The 22,300-nt window shown below is 40.9% G+C and overlaps 1 protein-coding gene across 8 annotated transcripts in view; it reads left to right on the forward strand.

Annotated features, from left to right (window-relative positions):
- DMD (dystrophin) overlaps positions 1 to 22,300 on the forward strand; it is a 1,922,593-nt gene that overhangs the window by 781,593 nt on the left and 1,118,700 nt on the right. For all 8 annotated transcript variants that reach the window (XM_019529123.1, XM_019529125.1, XM_019529122.1 and 5 more), the window contains 3 exons: positions 3,315 to 3,497; positions 4,763 to 4,897; positions 6,103 to 6,252. In XM_019529123.1, coding sequence (XP_019384668.1) covers positions 3,315 to 3,497; positions 4,763 to 4,897; positions 6,103 to 6,252 — 468 coding nt within the window. The remainder of the gene's footprint in view (positions 1 to 3,314; positions 3,498 to 4,762; positions 4,898 to 6,102; positions 6,253 to 22,300) is intronic.

Here is a 22,300-nt window from a genome sequence, read left to right on the forward strand (position 1 = left end):
TGTGGCCAGCATGTGGTCTGCTTGCTAATGCTGAGCTGTCTGCTTAAGGTAGAGGGGAGGGAGGAATAATCCCAGTTTAGCATGGAGAAGCCAGGCAGATACTCTGTGCCTCCAAGTCTGTGCCGCAGCTGCAACCACAGACCATAGGGGAGGGGCCAGCCCTGCTGTGCAGCAGAGAACCCCACCCAGCCCAGAGAACATGCTTGGATGTTGGTGGTCTCTAGTTTATCTTAAATCAGCAAGAGATCTGGGACAGACATTGGATAAACTGGTTTGACCCAACTCAGTTATGTTGGATACTACATTCTTTTTATCTCAAACCAGTTTCAGATATTTTCCAACTGGTTTATGTGCACTGAACATCTGTTCTGTTCCAGGTTTAAACCAGTTTCTGATCACTTAAACCAGTTTATGTGTAACATCTGTCCCTAGCCTAGATAATTATTTGATAAACCCAGGATAGATACATTTTGTCTTTTACTTATTAAATGGAGAGAGATTACTGTGCAGGACTGGGTGCATATGTTGGTATTAGCATCTTATTTGTTTGTGATTTACTATTTTATGTTTTCTGAATAAAGAAATAGTTTACTGCATCTCAACCATGCTAATATTTCCTTCCATGTGGGAAGGAGACACTAATCATGACCCTTCCTGCCTTAAATATTGCCCAAGTAGAGGTCCCAGAACATTAGGGGGGATATGAAAAACCTCCTGAAAAGATCCCTAAGCAATTGAGTGTCTCCTCTGCCCAGTTAAACTTCAGAAAGATTTTTTTCTGAAGCTGCCACTGGCATGATGCAGATTTACACTATTGCCAACAAAAGGGTGCAACAGAGTACAGTATTTCTAATCTTGGAAAGGCTTACACTTGCTTAACTTAAACACAAGGGTAAGTCTTTTGCCCTCACTGGGACCTCTCACATGTTGAGTGGTAAACATGTACCTAAGTCTTTGTGAAGTTAAGGTCAAGTTTGTAAACCTTTTGGAGTAGAGGACTGATACCTTAAAGGTCTGTAAGGCACCTGAAAGTTGATTACATAATATAAATATTACATTTATTATTTTTAGTCATGGCATAGTGATTTCTAAAAGTACCTGTCAAGTTCATGATCCAATTGGTTTACAAGTACTTCGGAAGAAACACTGAACTATTAAGCACAGGTGAGGGTAAGACTGAACAGTTGTCACCGTTTTATCAGCTAACAATGAAGCTAGTCTATATCAATCAAACACTGTTTTCACTAAAAATTTACTGTACGGTTGTCATCCTCTGTTCTTGCATTTCCTTTACCATTTCTCCTTTCCTCTCCACTCCCAAAAACATTATCCCAGGCCTTCCCAGCACAGGTCTTACCACAGGCAATATCGTCACATACACGCATGCATGCATGCACATGTGCATGTGCATACATGCACATGTATGCAAGCACACACACATACACACACACATGCATTGTAAACAAGGAGAGGACTCAAAACAAAGCAGTTCCATACTAGTGTAGCTTACTTTAATTCAGTATAGAATTGCCTTGGGAGAAATCACAGATAAAACTGCAATGGTCAACTTCTACTGTGTGTCCACAGTTTACTTCAGCTTGCACAGCAGCTTGCATAAGCCACACAGGCTGGTACATTCCTCCCCCGTGAGCTAATGATGAAGTGGAGTTACAGTAGTGTAGCATGAAGTGTAAGTACCCTTGCCCAAGGCTCAGAAGAGGAATGGATCCTGGGACAGTGAATCCGGCACGTCTGTACCACAAGGAGGTTAACTAATAAAGACATCCTTACAGAGCCCATTATACAGAATTAATATACCCAACTATATATAACACATTCATAACCCTAACCAAACCAACAATAACAATAGATACAATGGAGAAAGTAGAACTATACCAGATATGAGATGCACCCTATCTGGGTTCAAACCACTTTGTCCCTCTAACCCTAAACCCCTTGGGTGTTCCACAGAACCCTTCCCAGTGTGTATTTGGGATATACTCTCTTCCTACCCTGGGAAGCAGAGGATGTGTGGGGTCTCCCCCTCACCTGCCCACTCTTTCCAGGGTCCCTTGCCCAGGAGTGCCTGCCTTGCAGGACCCAGATTTCTGGTAACTCACAGTCCTTCATCTGGGGGGCACTGTCAGTCTGGCCTCTGGGTCCCTGCACCATCTCAGGCCTTCTAGAGCCGTTGGCCTCAAGCTGGGGGCCCCTCCCTCTGGGCCTTTTGCCCCGTGCTGGGCACCCAGGAAGCGCCTACTGGAGCAGAGCCCTCACCGGCTCTGGTTCCCCAGCCTCGTGCCAGTGGTCTTTCCCCTTCTGAGGCCCTGCTCTGGATGCTGGAGCTCTTTTAGTTCAGTGAAGAGCCACACTGTGGGGATCTGGCTACCCAGCCTAAAGCTGAGTAGGGGACCTAACTTGAGCAGCCTCGAGTTGCTCTCAGGGTTGACTCTCTGTGCACCGATCTTTGCATTGTGTGGGGCCCGAGCAGCCTTGAGCTGCTCCCAGGGCTGGCTCCCCATGTGCCAACCTGGGCACTATCAAAGCTCAGGCCACATTTCGATGACAGTCTCTTCAGAGCTCTTCTCTCCTCACCGTCCCTCACCACGTCTGCCTCGTGTGGCTCACAACGCTCCTTTTGTTCCCTCAGGGGGCTCCATTCCCTGAAGTCCAGCAGACCTGCAGTTTGCAGGTCCCAATTAGGTCCAGGAGCTCCTCACCCCCTCCCTTCAGGGAAAGGGTGGCACCAGCTCCTCCCAACTCTTTGGGCTCCACCAATCAAAACTAAGAATTTTTGGCCTGGGACGTGGCAGGGGCCCAACTGGGTGAGTCCACCACAAATTAATTAACAATATTGACTTAAACTACAACAGTGTGGACTTGCTGTACATCTAGAAATAGTGAAACTGACTGTAAAATTATGTCAAATGTTCTAGGTACTCAATGAAGAAAAATATTCTGTCTTTCAATACTAGTAGACATAAATACTAATTTTAAAAACAGTCACTAGTAAAACAAAACACTTAGAATTTACTTGATCTACCAATTGACAGAAATTGGTTTTAAAAGTGATTAACTGGAAATAACATGCAAAAGAAATTTAATCCACAAGTAATGAGGTATTGTGGTACATATGCTTGGAACACTCTCATAAACTGCATAGTTGAAAACAACTGTTTTCTTCTTCTGAATGATCCAAATAGTTGTTTAATTGTGCAATGCATGTATTCATTATTCACAGTAAACATATCTATTACCTCAAAAATGAAAGCAAACTAAAAGATGTTTTGTTGTATTGTATTTGTGTTTTACAGAGGGCAAAAGAAGAGGCTGCACAGAAAGAAGTGAAAGTGAAGCTTCTCACAGATTCTGTGAATAATTTTATAGCAAGGGCTCCGCCTGCAGCTCATGAGGCCTTAAAAAAGGAACTTGATGTCCTAATTACCAACTACCAGCGACTCTGCAGCAGGTTAAATGGAAAGTGCAAAACTCTGGAGGTCAGCTGTTTTGTCAGCCTGTAAAATTACAGTCAGATGGCACAAGTGAAATGCAAAAGCTTATGCATCTCTGTTTTAGGCTGTAATGTACAAATCTACCCTGCCTTTTACAAGTTAAATAGTCACCAGATGGATTAGCATATTATAGACCTTTACACTTGCCACCTTTGCTGTTATCATGATAAATTGTGCTCATATTGATATAAGCTGATATAAATTTGATTCATCCTACAAAAAAAGCAATAGTTATCTTAATGTAACATAGTAGTACAGTTGGTAGTTTGGGCCATAGCAACCACTAGTTACCTAATACAGAGATTTTGAACTAGGAATAGATGATAAGGTTTAAGGGAGAGTTCATAAAATATGGTACAGACTTTTGCTTAGCTAAATACTTTTAGTCTTGTAAGAAAAATAGAGCTGGGGAGGAGGGGGCATATATTTAATCCCCCAAAATATTTCAGCTGGGATGTACATTTTATTTGCAGCATCTAAGTAGTCCTCCGATGTTCTATTATCATGGTAGGGGTGTCAAACTCATCTGGGTTCTTGGGCCAGATCTGTACTGTGGGGCTTCTTGTGGGCCAGATCTAGCCCAGGGCATGGGCAACATGAGGTGTGGTAGTGGCACCAGTGATCGGTCTGGATGTGTGGGAAGGGGTCCAACACCAGTGGTGGATCTAGATGAGGCAAGGGGCAAGTGACAACATGTAGCAAGAGTTTCAGGTCTGCACCAAGCTCACTGCCACTGGTCATGGCAAACATGGCCAAAGACCCCAGATTCTGCTGCAGGCTCTGCCCCCCAACTTCCAGTGCTTTAAAAAATGCCCAGCGCTGTGACAAAAACAGTTGTATAAGCGGCAAAATGCATGTCAGCACAAAGAAAATGGTGGCAGTGCACACCTCAGAGGTGCTTTAGCTCAAAAGCATACTTCTAGCATTTCCTGTGTACTGATGCACATTTCACCACTTATTCAACTGCACACAATACAGCGCAGTGCATGTGAGCTCATGTGTGGGTCAGACTCGATTAATCTGCTCCGAAACAGAGGATCTCCAGTGCGTTATAGGACAAAAATGTACATGTATAAATGTCCATTGGTGCTTGAAAGTGTTCTGTCCATATATGGAATTCTTATAGATGTGAAACTCTAGAAAAAACTCTACTTCATAATCACTCTATAATTCATAAAATAATTGTATATGACCATTTGCAATATTTCTTTTAATTATAATTTTCAGTCTCAATATACATTTTTCACCAGGAGGTATGGGCATGCTGGCAAGAGTTATTGTCCTACTTGGATGCAGAAAATAAATGGCTGAATCAGATGGAGTCAAAACTCAGGGCAACTGAAAATGTCCAGGGAGGTGCAGAAGAAATCTCAGAGGCACTGGATGTAAGTGCTATCTTAACTGGTATCAGATATCGCGTTGTACATTATAGCAATACCATTTTAAAAACTGTGTTCTATTTGTGAGAAATCATGACATTGGCAATGCATTCATCCCAGCCAAAGCTTTGTCTAGCTAGGTCTAGAAAACCTCCAAGGATGGATGTTCCACCCCTCTCTGGGTAACCTGTTCTAGTGTTTTGCTGCCCTCCTAGTGAGAATATTCTTCCTAATATCTAACCTAAACTTCCCTTGCTGCAACTTGAGACTGTGTTTCTCCTTGTTCTGTCATCTGTCACCACTGAAAACAGTCTAGCTCTATCCTCTTTTGAATCCTCTTTCAGGTAGTTGAAGGATGCTATTAAATCCCACCTCAGTCTTCTCTTCTCTAGACTAAATAAGCCCAGTTCCCTTAGCCTGTCTTCCTAAGTCATGTGCCCCAGCCCCCTCACCATTTTTGCTGACCTCCGCTGGACTCTCTCCAGTTTGTTTGCATCCTTTCTGTAATGGGGGACCCAAAACTGGACACAGTACTCTAGATGTGGTCTCACCAGTACTGAATAAAGGGGAATAAACACTTCCCTTGACCTGCTGACAACATCTGCTGACCAATGCAGCCCAGTATGCCATTAGCCTTCTTGGCAACAAGGGCACACTGTTGGCTCATATTCAGCTCATTGTCCACTGTAACCCCCAGGTCCTTTTCTGCAGAACTGCTGCCCAGCCAGTCAGCCCTCAGCCTGTACCAGTGCATGAGATTGTTCTGTCCTAAGTGCAGGACTTGCAGTGAAGTTAATAGCAGTCAGTGTGGTAGAGGCAATATCTTTTATTAGGGCAACTAGATAGTTGCAAAATTATTTTTTATTTGCAAACTTTCAGGCCCACAGACCCTTCCTTGGGCAAAGGAGAATGCAAAGAATGTAAAATTTCTCCCAGGTAGAAATGAAACTTCATTTCAATAGAACTGTTCGCATATTTATAATTAATCACATATTTAACACTTTGCAAGACCTGGGTCTTGGATTTTAGTAAAACATAGTGCAGACAATTTGATGGTGTCAGTAAGACATTTTATACTTTTATCTTCTGTCCCCACTACAATTATGCTTGAAATGAAAGATTTCTTTCTTACAATCTAGAAACATATGATTGTTCTTCAGAGTTTTGGTCTGAAAGAAGAAAACATGATAATATTTATGAATTTGTTTCAGTCTTTGGAAAACTTAATGCGACATCCAGAAGATAACCGTAATCAGATTCGGGAGCTGGCACAAACTTTAACCGATGGTGGGGTCTTGGATGAACTGATCAATGAGAAACTAGAAAAATTCAATACTCGATGGGAAGAGCTGCAACAAGAAGTATGTATAAATAGCTATCTCATCTCTTATTCCTTTATGTTAAATAGCTGTCAATCTCATAGCCCATCTCACTTCCTAAATAATACCATTTACTTCCTACAATATGGTATTTGAAAATAAAAAGGCACAGTATTACCTTTGGATTCTTCCCAAACAATGCAAAAGGAATTCCTTTACTATAAATTCCAGAAGCAAGGGAATTGCTTAGGTAAATCCTTACATTTCAAAATCACAGTGTTCCTCCCTTGAAAGAATTGTATAGTAAATCTAATATTAAAGGGTCTATTCAGCACTTCTTACCCAAGTAAAACTCCAATTGGAAAGCAAATTGTGGTTTCAAAATTAAATGTCAAGTGTAATATTCTGTTACAGGTGTATTTTCTACTGAGCATGTCAGAAAATGAATGTTCATGTCAATAAATGACTCTGTAGGAAAACTTCAATAAGGAAAATATGTTTAACATGAAGAATGTGAAACGTGGTCACCTGATGTAGTATTCATAATGTTTCTTCTTGATACTGAACAACCTTCATCTGCTTCACTGGGAATTACTTGTGGAAAAATTGTTTCTAATCCTTTTCCAGAATCTCCTCATTCGTTGACACTGTTTTTGAGAAATCAGTTCAGAATTAAGAAAATGAGAACATATAAATTTATACAATAAACATTTAGTGTTCCCAGCCATGCCAGGCACAAAAAAAACTTCAATATTTTTAAACATTATTCCAATGACACACAAAATATACTTTTACTTTCAAGAGCTGATCTAAGCTGATAATGCCTGAAGCATGTAGTTCAGCTTACAGGAAAAAATACCTTAATTTTTAAAACATGTGGTAGAATAAACTGGTAATTGATAGAGCTCTTTCTGAAATCAAGAAGCAATATCAAAATGGCAGTCATGAAATAACTGGCCCAACCTGCAGCTGCTAAAAAAGTTATTTTCACAATCTGAAATAAGCCTATGATAGCTGTCGTTCTTTTTCCAGTGCCATATTTATTTATCCTTCTCATTTTGAAAAGTTTTACCATTCAGGTACTGAGACGTAGGTCCATACCAGTAATAGAAAACAGGTTCCAAATATTTTCCCCAGTTGCACCATAGTGCATGATAATGATGGATTAGATTGCACTGGCTTCCTAACAGAATATGATCTGGGTACTACAATAAGGTAAGATCAGACAATAGATTAGAATTGATTATATTATTATTGAATATATGTCTCCTGTTGCCCCGATCTTGGTTATCAACCTTAAATAAAGTTACAGAAATATAAATAAAGTAAATTAAAACCTTTGATGAAAGGAAGAAAAGGAGTTGATTTTCATTTACTAAGTTTGAGAAACAACTAAAAAAAAGTCATGAGAAATGTGTCATTTCCCCCCCCCCCGAAAAAAATAATAGTAATTTTCAGTTAAAAATAAGGATTGGTGCTATACTGGGGAACTTGACTGATACTAGTCATATGTAAGTCAAAATGAATCATATCCTGAAATTTCCAAGATGAAGGTTTTACATCCCTCATCTTGGGAATTTCAGGATATGATTCATTATGTGCATCTACTATTAATGTTATGTGTATTTATACAGGTGTATCAGGTAGAGATGAGGGCAATAAATGCAAATATCTTAAATTCCCATTTCAAAGAAAAAGTTTCTGACTTGTAATATGTTTGCTCCATTACTCTAGGACTGTGAGAAAGTATGGAAGACTTAATTTACTCTTCCTTATTTTAATGGAATAATCTGATATAAAACAAGTTGTTTTACAAACAAGAAAATGGGGGATACTAATATTTTTTTACATCATCAAGATTTCAATATTCCAGTCTATCAGCTCTGACTATCATGGATTTCCAAACAAATCTATCTGCAACACTACAGCATCTACCTTTCTGCTCTTGGATCAGTCTCTAGAGCTGAGCATTGAAAACCATTGCCCCTTACTGAAGTCTATTATAACTAACCAGCAGGTGATCACTAAAGATTTCCTTCATCAAGCTTTCTTTTATGCTTAAATCATTTCATATTTGCATTGAGGTAAAGCAGTTTCTCTTAATGAAGTTCAGAAAAAGATTTCCGTTTCTTTTAATTTATGGTCAGTATTGAAACGTGTTGCTCTCAGTATGATGATTTTGGTATTAATAAAACAAGTAACGAAATTCAGAGAACTGTGAAAAAAAATGCTCAGATACCCTAACTTAATTCAGATCCTCTGGGTATATCAGCATACTTGTCTGTCTTACAAGTATTACACCGGAAGCACATAGTGATGTTATTAAAATAGCCTAAATATTTGGCATTCATGTTCCATGTGTTTAGGTGAAAAGAATAGAAGACTTTAGCTTTGGGTGTCATCAAGTTTAGAAGAGTATCGTAGTTGCCAGGTTTTATTCTGTTTCATCTATAACATTTCATGAAAATTATAAAATAAAATTTAACTTGTGGTGAGACTGTGTACTCTGAACAAAGACTTGGTAGACCATGGATCTTCACAAAACTGGGGAAGTAGTGGGAAGCTCTAGGATAACTGCATGGATGCAAGGACTGTGGGAGATTGCTGAGGAGGTACATTTGTGGCAAGCAACTGGGTTTTCTAGTGGTTAAGGACTGCTTGGGTGTCAAGGAAGTTCTGGTAGATAGAAATGATAAAGTATGTTGTATGAAGTCTATAACAGAGTATGGAGTAGAGAGTACTGTGGCTGAGGTGGAAAAATAACTCCTGGGTAGATAGATAGTATTGGAGATTGGAACAGGAGATAGGTAGAGACTAGAGTAGGTGGTTGCTGGGGTATTGGAGTACAGAGAGTACCTGAAGTCTTGCTGTCCAAGGTACTATTGGATATAACACAGGGAATTTGTATTGGAAGAGGGGGGGTTGGAGCCACTGTTGGTGGCTGAGAGAGGGTGGGAAGAGAGGGAGATGGACCCGCTGGTGGTCTAGGATTCATTTTGGGGGAACAGCCATAGTATAAGTTCAAAAGTTGAAATTGCAGGTCCACACCTGCTGGGTTCTCTCTGCTCAGGCAACTGAGATTGCAGCTGAGTTGTTGGAATTCATAACAGGGCTACCAAACTTATATGAACTCCATCTGAGATGCATAATACCTAGCAGTCCTGATCATGTGTTTTGTACCGTTTTCTGCTCAGAAGGCATCAGCTCATTCTAGGTCACCTAATGGCACAAGTGAATACATAGGGGAAGAATTCTAGAAGGCAATGTTACGTGAGTTGTGCGAGTGACAACTTTCTGTGTGTTTGCTTTTTCTGTAATGCTTGGAAATATATTTTCCTTCAGGCACAAAATAAATGCTGAGATTATACAGTAAGTTTTGGCTCAAACAGAAGCCCCAGGTATTCTAAACTCAGTCCAGTCTTCGGTAACTAACTGGAATAAACAGTCTGTTGTAGAATTCCAACTCAGTGACAGTATTGGTAGGCACAACCACAGCTTTCCTCATCTATTCCAAAACAAACTTTAATATATCCATCACTTTGGCTAAAATCCTAACTGCCTTTCTCTTTCTCTCTCCTCCCTCTTCCCCCTGCCCTTTCTTTCTCTCACAGACCTCAAGGACCTATAACCACCTTAACTATAACCTTTCATCTCCTCCTATCTTGTGCAATGATTTTTCACCTTGTCACATCTTTGCTTATCCTTTACAAATAAGGTTTGATGTAATTTTCCCATTGCTGCTTTGGTCTGCCTCTAAATTGGGCATATTATTGTCTGCTCCCATTGTTCAGGCATTCTTTTCTCTCTTCAGATCTTCAGAATTGTCATGTGAAGATGGTGCTTTAATGCATCAAATCTGAATTTCAGGCATTCAACTGGAAGCCTCTTTATCCTTGGTGACTTATTATTTCTTAATTTGTTCTGTTTTTTTGTTCTCATGTTAGTTAAAAGATAGAGGTTTAGGATAGAATCAAGAGGAGAGTTCCTGTACTTTTATCAGCAAAAGTTTCTACATGTTATATATGGTTCTTATACTGGGCTTGTACTTTTTTTCACCCAGAATTCTACACAGAGCCAAAAAAAAATGACAATTGTGGAAAGACACAGAACTTCTCCCCTCTCATTCTGGGGCAGAATTTGCAGCCAAGCATGATCATACTCCATCAAGGGTGTAATATGTCACTATTCAGCTTAAGAGATTGTTTATAGACTTGCTCTGGGAATGGCGGGGAGGAGGTGCTTTAAGTGGGTGGCTCTGAGAGTCACTCTAATTAAAGTGCCCGTTATGTATCGGCATCCCTGAGCTGAAAAATTAATTGAGTCTACTCCGACTCATTGTAATTACAGGAATAGGTTTGGTCTGCTCGTTTCCAAGCAGGAAGTTCTCTTCTGATTACTTCTGTTGCCTGTGAGAAGATTTCTTTCTGCCATGAAGAGATTTAAGTGAAGATGAAATCAGGTCATCCCCACTTCCACAAAGACCCAAGTGGAATTTCTGTACCTGAAAGTTTTCCCACTTATGGCAAATAAGAACATAAGAACTGCCATTTACTGGCATTACAAGCTCATCTTGCCCAGTATTCCATGTCACAAAGTGGCAGAGAATGAATGTTGAAAGGAGGAGTGAACTGGGTATGACTAGGGTTTTACCCATTGTTCCTCTCTCACTTGCAGCATCCAACACTTTAGACAAGAGGCAGGATACATTACTGTGATAGTGTTAACAGGTTGGGGTTTTTTCTCCATTTGAAAAAGGTGTATTTTGTAACTTGTAGTATATATTCTAAATTTTTCAAAATCAAAGTGGTTTCCTTCTAATCACTCCTCTCAGGGTTACTTAACTGCTGTAAGAATCCAAGCTAGTTCTGTGCCTATATATATCCAGTGCCCTGTATTGTTATTTAAAGGAAAAAATTGAGAGTACCTTAAATGCTTTCAGGGTGCATCTACACATGCATTAAAATGCTTTTTCTAATGTGCGTTAAATTTAGTACCTCCAATGTGAGGTACTAAAGAAATGCTCATTAGGCTGTCTTAATGCAGAGTAATAAATGTGCATGGTTTTTAGTGACACTTAGATTCATAGATTGTAAGGGCTGGAAGGGACATCGCAAGATCATCGGCCCCTCTTCCTCCCCTCTGTACTAGGAAGGAAAGACAACTGGAGTCAGGTGACCCCAGCTAGGTGACCGTCCAGTCTCCTCTTGAGGATATCCAGGGTAGGTGATTGTACCACCCCTGGAGGGAGTTTATTCCACAGTCTGGACACTCTGACTATGAAGACGTTTTTCCTAATGTTAAGCTTGAAATGGTCTTCTAGGAGTTTGTGGGCATTACTTCTGATTTTCCCCAATGGTACCCTGGTGAGCAGTTGTTCGCCGAGCCTTTGATGTATTCCCCTGATGTAGCTCCTACCAAGTACTCTCTCAGCCTTCTCTTTTTTAGGCTGAAGAGACCCAAGTCCCTCAGCGTTTCTTTATATGGCTTGCCTTGCAAGTCTCTGAGCGTATGGGTGGCTGTTCTCTGGAGTCTCTCAAGTTTTTCCATGTTCTTGTTGAAGCGTGGCATCCAGAACTGGACTCAGTACTCCAGCTGTGGTCTCACCAATGCCAAGTAAAACAGAAGAATCGCTTCCTTTGTTTTGCTTGAGATGCATTGGTTGATGCATGCCAAAGTATTGTTTGCTGTACTGGCTACAGCATTACACTGATGGCTTATGTTCATACTATGGTCTATTATTAACCCTAGATTCTTTTCAGTCATGATGTATTCAGTTTGGCACCCCTGAGCAATTAAGTATGTTGGGGGATGTTTGTCCCCAGATGGAGCACGTGAAACTTCTCAGTGTTGAACTTCATCTGGTTCCAGTCCACCTAACTTGCCAACCTGTCTAGGTCCACTGTATCTGCAGCCTATCTTGAAGCATGACCATGCTCCCCCATAGCTTGGTATCATAATGAACTTGGCCAGTGAGCTTTTTACCCCCACATCCAAAATATTGATAAAGATGTTGAAAAGTATTGGACCAAGCACCTACCCCTGAGGAACACCACTGGCTGCTTCTCGTCAGCATGACACAGATCCATTCATTAGAACTCTCTGGGACCTACCCCACAGCCAGCTTCCGATCCACCTGACTGTCTCACAGTTAAGCGCATGGTCTAGCATGATTTTCCCTTGAGTCTGGTGAAATACGGAAGCAAAGTTGTCATTCAGGAGTTCTGTTTTCTTCTGAGTGTCAGTAACCAGCTGTCCTGAGTTGTTAAGCAACGGCCCCACATTTCCACTTGTTTTTCTCCTGTTCCCTATGTACCTGAAGAATGATTTTTATTGTCCTTGATTTCCATTGCTAGTTTAAATTCAGTCGCCCCCTTAGCCTTTCTAATCTGTTCCCTACAAGTGCAGGCCATTGTTGTATAATTCTCCTTGGGGACTGTCCCAAGCTACCATTGTATGACACTTTCTTCTTTTTCAAGATTTCTTTTGTGCTTCAAGGATTGTGTCCTTGAGGAATGACCACTTTTCATGCACTCCTTTCACCTTCATTCCCTGGTCCCACAGCACTTCATTCCTGTTTCCCTGAGCTTTTTGAAATTCACTTTTTTGAAGTCCAAAACTCCAGCCTTGCTAGCTGATTTGCCTGCTTTGTGATGGACAGTGAATGTGATGGTTTTATGGTCACTGTCACCCAGGCTACCCTCTATAAAAGGGTTAGGCAACATTTTTTGACCAAAACCCCCACAATACCTATCTTGGAAGGTGCTGGAGTTCCAGCATGCCAGAGAAACAAAATGAGGGCAGGGGGTACATGGCAGGATGCCCTAATTGTGCTCCCTGCCCCCAGCCCTGCTGCCCCTTGCCCCTCACCCAAAGCTCCTGCCCCCCAGCCCAGGCTCTGTGGCTGTCATCAGCTACCCAAAACGTGGGCCAGCTGCAAACATCTGCCTTTCTGACCCAGCCCCGGCCCCGGCCCCAGCCCCAGCTGCCTCCCAGCTCCACACCTGGCTCCAGGGAGGCAACACATGCTGGCAGTTCTCCCTACTGTGCTGCCCTCGCTGGTTCTGCAAAACAGCATTGGAACCCAGCACAGCAGGGCACAGCAGTGGGGTGCAGAAAGCTGCCTGCTCCCAGCTCCCCACTGCCCTGCCACAATTCTCCTTTGTGCATGAGAGCAGTGTGGGCAGCAGCACAAGGTTGTGCCCCTTGCTGCTGCCCCTGCCTGCAGGGGAAGTGTCATTTCCCCAGCTCTTGCAAGAGTGGCCTTCCTAGTGTCCACAGCTTCAGAGCTTTCTTGTATGCTAGTCCCTGGGTATGCCATTCCCAGGGTTTGCTCCAGTCCCTGAGCAATCTTAGTAACCTATTTTACTGTGCATTAGTGTAATTGCACACTTTTTTTACATGACACGTTAATACACAGTAAAATAAGCTACTGTGCATTAAAGTGCACATTAGACGTCTCCTCAGTGTATGTAAATAGCATTTTTATCTATTGTTGTTAAGACAGAGAAGGATAAGTGTTCCAGCTTAATTATCATTAAATCAGTTTCTTATGCCAGTTACAGGACTCTGGAGACTGACAAATTAAATAATGTCAAATTCCAGGCTTCTGGAGAATATTTTGATAGATACATAGACAAAACTTGCTTGAAAATGAGACATTGCCTTCCAAATGCTGTCAGTTTAAATGTGTGTCAGAAGTATTATACTAGGAAACAACTTTTAGTCATGGTTTCTATCTACTTAGCCTTCTCCTCCTAAATAAAGCTGGAAGGTCTGCTATTTAACAGACAAAATATCAACTGGGAAAACTGTATCTAAACATGAAAAATCAAATTGAAAAAGTTACTTGACTGAAACTATTCAGTCACACTATTTAGATGTCCTAATACTTACTTTCTCCTTTCCTACTGATACGTAGATGAAAAAGTTTTGCAGTCTTTATTCCGTGGATTCCCCAAAATTGAATTTTCCACCTTGTTAGTGCACTCATATTGTACTCCTGGGAGCATGCACTGTCCTTACATAAAAATGCATTGTAGCCACAATGCAATACCAACCATCTGTGTTCAAGGTGACTCATATTTTGTTCCCGCTAACAGCTTATCCAAACATAATACTTTATATTTTTTGCTTTAAATAATTGCAAAGGTAATTGCACAGTACAAGGATCAGAATGTGAGCAGAAACTCTTTAATGAAATATTAATTTACAAATAATAGAGCAACCAAACCACCTTAGTGTAAATTTGTCTGAGTATGTGAGAGGACAGTGCATTGCAGCCAAGAGGGAAAGATTTGTTCTTAAAGGTGAATACTAGTTTTATCTTTGAATTGTTTATCTTCTGTGGGTAACAGAGAAAGACATTATGTTTGAAAAAACTTGGATCCGATGGGTAAAAATTGCTCACATTCTATTCCCATCTCAAGCATCTGATTCACCTATGGCTACGTCCCTCCATCTACATAACACAGTTGCCCAGAATCTCAAAGCAACTGCTGCAAGCAGCTATCATGCCATTCCTTTGACTTTCAATATGACATCTTTCCCAACAAATTCCTTTGAAATATCAAGTAGATATTCTGAAGAATATAGTTACATGAAAATGTGTTTACAAGTATATTTAAAGGTTTACTCTTGTGGACCAACTTTTTTTAACCTTCCGTTATTCACTATTAATTTAGGCTTTTGTTCCACATCTCCAGAGGAAGGAAGAAACTTTCCAAATTTCCATCCCTGCAATGGCAGCTGAGTGAGCTCCTCACTGGTACTATTTTTGATGTAACCCCCAGGATGGTGGATTTCCCTCCTTGGTAGTTTTAGAATGTCTTATTTTTCCTGGGAAAAAGTGTTTTCTGCCATGACACTCCAGATGTACAAGAACACCATCTCACTTCAGGTCTTGCTGAAGTATGCAGGATAAAATGTGCTGTCACTTTTTCCCAGGACATTACATTGTGCATCTGCAAGGTTACTGCAGATCATTCCCTAACAAGCTAGCCAGGATGTGTGCTCTTTCTGGCTGAGGATCAGTAATGCAACTCAAAAGGGCTATGTATGTATGGGTATAAATGCATGTCACCAGATGAAGTGGATCAGCTATGCCAGGATGTGTCCCAGCACAGCTGATCCACTTGATTGGCAAAACATACATCACCTATTGTCCCATGTATTAACCTTGCAGAGTAATGTTCCACATATGCCCTGCTTACAGAAGCACCTCCAGAAATATCTGGGTGTATTTCTGTAGGTGGGGAAGGCCAAGGTTTCCCCTTACAGAGACGGTCATCTCAAGGCTTCATCTCTGTAAGCAGGGAAAGCTAGTGTTCTCTGCCTACAGAGATGTACTCCAGGCATGCCTGGAGGAAGGGGAGGGGGTGAAAATTCCTGGGGGTTTCAGGCCCCAGAGATTCTTGGTAACACTTCTTTGTCAGGGGAGAAAACCAGGCAGGTGCTTGTGGGGCTTGAGGAGCCTTGTCCTGCATTAGGAATTCTTGGGACATGCAGGGCTAGGCCCCTCAAGTCCCAGCAGCACTCTGTGGCAGCTAGAGAGTGCCTGTACTCTCCTGCGATAAAGCAAATAGACAACTGCTGTGAAAAAGAGGCACAAATTATTACTAATTCAGGGCATGGCAAAAGGCATGGATATCTATTGCTTTCACTTTGTGCAGCAGTAAGAATTGTTACGGCATCACAAAGGTGACCTGTTTCAAGCCTGTAACTGTGCCGCTCTTGTTCGTATCCAGGTCAGTACCTGAGACAATAAGGACTGAGTGAAATGTGATGTCTGTTTACAACCAATATGAATACAGCTGATTAGTACCAAGGGTCATCTTTTATTCCTGGACATTTTTAATCTTTTTAAGTAAAAATGTATTAAGAAATGTTGCTGTTTTCCCAACTATTACTTGTGCTTTGATACTATGGAAAATTTCAGCCCAAAGTTGAGTATCTTCAGATTGTTTAAAATTGTGCTCCTAAAGGAAGTCTTAGCATTACATAATATTTTCCCAAACAAAAATTAAATTGAGAGAATTAAGACTGAGAATTTAAATGAATAATTTGATATAAGAAGTAAATATATAAAGAGTGGTATTGAATTATCTTGATTTAAAAGCACAGTAAAACCACAGATAATATTAAATTTGAAAGAAAGTCAAACAAGTTAAACTATGTAAATGTGCAGTTAGTTGTGGCTGTGGTGACACTATCCAATAGCAAGAATATATGGGGAAATTTCAACTATAGAAGATGTCTAGCGAATCTGTGATATTCCATTTTTAAGGTTATTTGTGACAAAGACAAATAAACAAGGGGTGTAGACATGCCACTTATAAACATGTCATTTATTTTGTACAGCTTGGAATGTTATAATGGTATCTAGAAAGATAAGTGATAATTTTTCAGTGTACCTGCCTACACTTGGTGCTATTACAGCACCTTGCAACTAGTTGGAAAAAAGCTCATAAATCACCCTTTTTTCATTGAAAAAAATGACATTGCTATATAGTTATCACCTGATAATCCAAAGAGTAATGTTACACAGCATAGACTAACTAACAGCAGTATGTCAAGTCTCCCTTCTGCATTTACCCTGATAAAAGACATATTACACCAATTTCTTTGTGTTATACAGTATATCCAAACCCTCAGTGCTTACTTCCTTAGCGGATTAATTTTTATTACTTTAATCTCAAACCCAATTAACAGATTCCAAGATAGTTCAAAGAATAAGTGTTGGGAGAGGATAAGCTGAATTTTCTGAGCACAGAAGCAATTTTAAATACAAATAAATACTTATTTTAATACAAAATAACCAAATTGTGGTGTCTCCACAATATGTACAGGACATTACATACACGTGTATAATGAGTTATCAGAAAGATCAGTTGCATAATTTAATACAGCTTTAATTGAACATGTATCTAAAGAGTGCGTCAAAATATTCACCCATAAGAATTTTTTATCAAGAGTCAGGCATGGGGAACAATTCACAGTGCAACTTACTTTCTCTTAATTGAATGGTTTTAATGTGGATTATATGCAATATGTAATGTGTTTGCTGAGTTTACCTAACACCAGTTGGTCCTGGTTGAATTACCAAAAACTAATATATATGCAAAATCAATAAATATAATTTTTTTAAAAATATACATAAAATGACAGGAGATATTTTCAAGAAAAAAGGGTCAATACTTTTTTATCTTTCTGGCATTTCCTAAAAGCAGATTTTTCTGCTTTGTTTCTTGACAGCTTTCAAAATTTCACTAACTCTGAAATCTCTAACTAGTTAGTGCTTGCTCCAAGACTTGCCATTTACCCCTTATTTGTCAGAGATGTGGCTTTAGAGATGGAGCCGTCAGCTTTATAGACTGTGATCTGAGTCATAGTCTCTTATTATGTTCTCAGACCGATTTATATACTGCAGTGCTGAATTTTCCATTTGTCTTGGCGTTTTCCTTCCTAAAGAAAAAAAATAGTTCATCCAAAAGAAAAAAACTTTTACAATTTCATATGCAAATTGTATGTTTTTTCCCTTATTATCTTTTTAAAATATGTCTCATCATTTTTCAGGTTTCATGAACTCTTTTCAAAATTATGGTCATGGAGAAAATTAAATTAGAATCATAGAAAAGTAGGGACTGTAAAGGACCACAAGAGATCATTCCTGCCTAAACCATTCTAGGCAACTGTTTGTTTAACCTATTTCATAGGGCTCTTCTAAACATACAGGCAAAGGTGCCATGGGATTTGATGCACAATTCACAATTCACCATGCCACACAATTGAGAATCAGATCCCATCATGCCTTATTTCAGGTGCAGGGGGAGCCCAACAAGTAGGAGTCTCCCGCACCTGGGAGCCCTATCAACTTATGGGGCTCACAGCTATAAGTGCACCTTAGGGGTCCCCCTGGCAGAAAGACTACAGCTGATGCAGTTTTCCAGCCACAAGGGCACTCCAGACACCCCAGGGGGCTGGGAGACAGCAACTGACACAGGCTCCTAGTCATAGGAGTGCCTAATGCACCTCTACAACTAGGAGCCCACATGAATTGTGGTCTCCCAGCTGCAGAATTGCCTAGAGCACTGTCTTGGCTAGAAGCTTGTGTCAGTTCATAGTTTCATAGTAGGTAGGGTTGGAAGGGACCTGAGCAGAGCATCAAGTCCGACCCCCTGCCATTGGCAGGAAAGGACACTGGGGTCAAACGATCCTGGCTAGGTGATTATCTAGCCTCCTTTTGAAGACCCCCAGGGTAGGAGCGACCACCACTTCCATTGGAAGTTGGTTCCAGATCATAGCTGCCCCATCTGTGAAGTAGTGCCTCCAGATGTCTAGCCTGAACATACTCTCAGTCAACTTATGGCCATTATTCCTAGTTACTCCTGGTAGAGTTCGTGGGAACAGGGACTCTCCCAATGCCTGCTGGTCCCCCTTGGCCAGTTTGTAGATGGCCACCAGATCCCCTCTCAGCCTTCTCTTGTGGAGGATGAACAGGTTCAGGTCCTGTAGCCTCTGCTCATAGGGCCTTCCTTGCTCACCCCTGATCATGCAAGTGGCCCTCCTCAGGACCCTCTTGATGCTGTCCACATCCCTTCTGAAGTGCGGTGCCCAGAACTGGATGCAGTACTCCAACTGCAGCCTGACCAATGACATATAGAGGGGGAGGATCACCTCCTTGGACCTGCTTGTGATGCATCTGTGGATGCATAACCAGGTATGGTTGGCTCCCCACATTGGTGGCCCATGTTCATTTTGGAATCAATAATGACACCAAGATCCTTTTCTGCCTCTGCACTGATGAGAAGGGAGTTCCCCAACCTGTAGGTATGCTGCTGATTCTCCCCCCCCAGGTGCATCACCTTGCACTTGTCAGTATTGAATCCCATCCTGTTCTCATCCACCCACCCCTTTTACCTGTCTAGATTTAGTTGTAGCCTGCCCCACTTCTCCCCACATTTTAGTGTCATCCATGAATTTGAACAAGGTGCTTTTCACCCCCTTGTGCAAGTCACTGATGAAGATGTTGAATAGTGCAGGCCTGAGGACCGAGCGCTGGGGGACCCCACTGCTTACATCCCTCCAGGTCAAAAAAGACCCATCCACCACCACTTTCTGGGTGCAGCCCTCCAGCCAATTTGTGATCCATCTGACTGTGTAGGCATCAACACCACAGTCACCTAATTTCTTAATGAGAATGGGGTGAGAGACAATGTTGAAGGCCTTCCTAAAGTGGTCTCCTAGCCATAGGAGTGCCTGGTACACTGCTGTGGCTGGAAGTCCATGTTAAGTATGAATGCCTAGGCTCTGAGGTACATATGGGACCCCTGGATGGAAGCCTTGATCAACTGACAGGGCTCCCAGCCACAGGGGCCCCTGGCTACATGTTCAATTAATGGCATGATAGGAAGGAGCCACAAAGTTATTCCAGAAAATATGCATACTAATTTTATGGTTTATTCCTCCTTTTAACATGCCATTTATTGATTGAATGTGCTGCTGGCAGATTAAGACTTGATTAACTGGTTAATTGCATCTTATGTGTAATATGTAGATGGAGTCTTAAAAATAACTCTCACATAAACACTCATGCTTTGTGGTGAAACAAAGTAAACACCTGTATTGGACTTCATTTCCTCATCAACATCTCTCTTTTCCAATATGGAAGATATTTCCAATATTAAGCTGCATAAAGCTATTTATCCATGATTCCCATTTCCCGGAAAGTGACAGAGTCTTTTTAAGTCGAGAAAAAAGGCAGGAAAAGCTTCCCCCTTTCTTCCCCTTCATCTTTACTTGGGTCTAGCATGTCTTTCCATTTGATGACCAGAGAAACCTGTTCTATATTCTTGTATATTTCATGATGAAAATTAATTTCTTTTCTATCAGTGTCAGACAATAATATTCCACAAATGAATGGGCTGGAGAAGCTTTGACAGTCAACTTTTGACCAGTGGAGACATATGTCTACTTTGTGAATATATGGGGAAAAGACTTTAAAAAAAAATGCTCAGGAAGAATCTTTTTCGGGGTATTCCACTTACCTAGCATATGCAGTGACCTTAGTGCTGCAAGTGTTACTTTTAACAGAAAAAAGCTTGAATTTTCCATCAATCAAAATTTTTGGAGTATTACTCATTTATAGTCCACTCAATTAATGTTCTCACAGCTGTTAAGATTTTATTTCCTAACTTGATGTGGTGAGAATGGGAAGCTTTCACTTGATTGCCTGGGAAGGGCAGTAGACTGGCAATACTTACCTACAGGGACAGAGCAGATGACCCTGGAGTGGCAAGCAGAGCTGCCACTGAAATTTATCTCTACCTGCTCCTGCATGCCGGGAGTGACATCATGCCCCGGCAACCTGTGATTTTTCCTGGTCATTATTTAGAAAGTGTAAAGGTGATTATCTCTCAGCCCTTTCCTCATCTTCATATAACCAACCATAAAGAAATATAAGCCTTGCAATGCTATTACAATCTTGATATAGCAGGAGATACATTCCCTCTCAGAAAGGCATACCAACATGTTCTTCTCTTCTAAATCCAGAATAAATTGCTTCAGCTTGCAGGAAGAGAGATCCTGTTCATCGTACTCAGGAATTTAAAATAATATTTTATAAATTCTCCCCACAGAATTTGAAGAAAATTCATTTGCTAAGATTCAGTTAATGACACAAACATTAGTTATTAGAAGATGTATTAGGTTTCAATGTAAGAGATATTAGCATTATTGATGGATAATTATGCTAATATTATGCATTAATGGTAATAATTTAATGATAAATGATTGGTAAATAATAGTAATTGTTGTTAAGATTAATAATAGGAATAAGAAACAATAGAAACAGGCACATAGGTGTAATAATATATTTCTGTAACAAACTACAGAGCTACATTGAAATAAGAACCACAATTTTGGCTCTGACACAATACATTTTCACAAAGTAGTGTTCCAAACATGCTTAGAAAGGCAGGCTCGAGCTACGTGAACCTATTCAAGTGAAAATAGAATCCATATTTTGTACGAGTGCCAAAACTTGCACTTACTAGGGCTCTTAGGGCATCTGGGGTCATTCAACGAGGTTTAGTTAAAGCACCTCTGCTGCCATTTCAAAGCATGGGCATGCTAAATGCACGAGACATGGAGCCTGCTGGAGAACGCTATTTAGCATGCCCCAGCAGATTTTGTTCGAGTCTGCTCTGACAAGTCAGAGTAGCATCCCTGCACATTTACAGGCACCCATAAGTTCTTCTTAGGCATGTAAAAATGAAATAGGCTTTAAACCCTTGCTTGTATGTCCTTCTCAACCTGAAGGCGCTCAGACCTACATTTCTTTTATTCCAGGAGAGTGACATAACCACCAAAAGAGATTTCCATCTAATCCAGCTGAAGTGAGGCCATTCCTGTTAAATTCTGCCACCATGCAGGAAGCAAGATTCATAGGGCCAGAGAGAGTGAGCAAAACTGGGAACATGACTCTGTAGCCCAGTGCTGAGGGAATCCCCATGGAAGAAGGGAGATCTACTGTTCGTTACTGCAAACATTATTTGTGTAATACACAAATTGGATAACAACTTTTCAATGCAAAAATGCATAAACAGTTCTTGCAGCAGGGATGGGAATGCATGTATCCTGTCCCACAAAGCCCCCTCCCAAATGAATGAATTGATAATAGAGCTACAAAGTCAGGGTCCCTTTTGTTTCCTCTGTTTGGCTCCAGGAATCTTTTAGTCTTTGATGCACAGGTGTACAGCTTCAACCATTTAGGTCATTCTTCTTCTCCTTGAACTCCACTGAGCTGGGGAAAGCATTAACCCTGATATAACCAGAGGGGCTAAGTTGGCTGATTTGTAGACTGGGTTCTGGTGAGGAACACTCTGTGTGAGTTTGCATTGATGTAATTAATTGCTGTAAATAATTTTGTAAGTGGGATATGTAGACGTGCTTTTAACCCCAGGGAAAATGGCAGCCTGGACCTGGCAGCATGCCACAGAGACTGCTCTCTGATTGGTTCCCTGTATATTATGTTTTATTTTATTGAGTGACTGCTAGTCCCTGTGTTGACTCCTATAGGTTTGTAACAGTTTTG

The sequence above is a fragment of the Crocodylus porosus genome, unplaced genomic scaffold (assembly GCF_001723895.1).
Source record: "Crocodylus porosus isolate Cpor-Errol unplaced genomic scaffold, CroPor_comp1, whole genome shotgun sequence".
Lineage (NCBI taxonomy): Eukaryota > Metazoa > Chordata > Crocodylia > Crocodylidae > Crocodylus > Crocodylus porosus.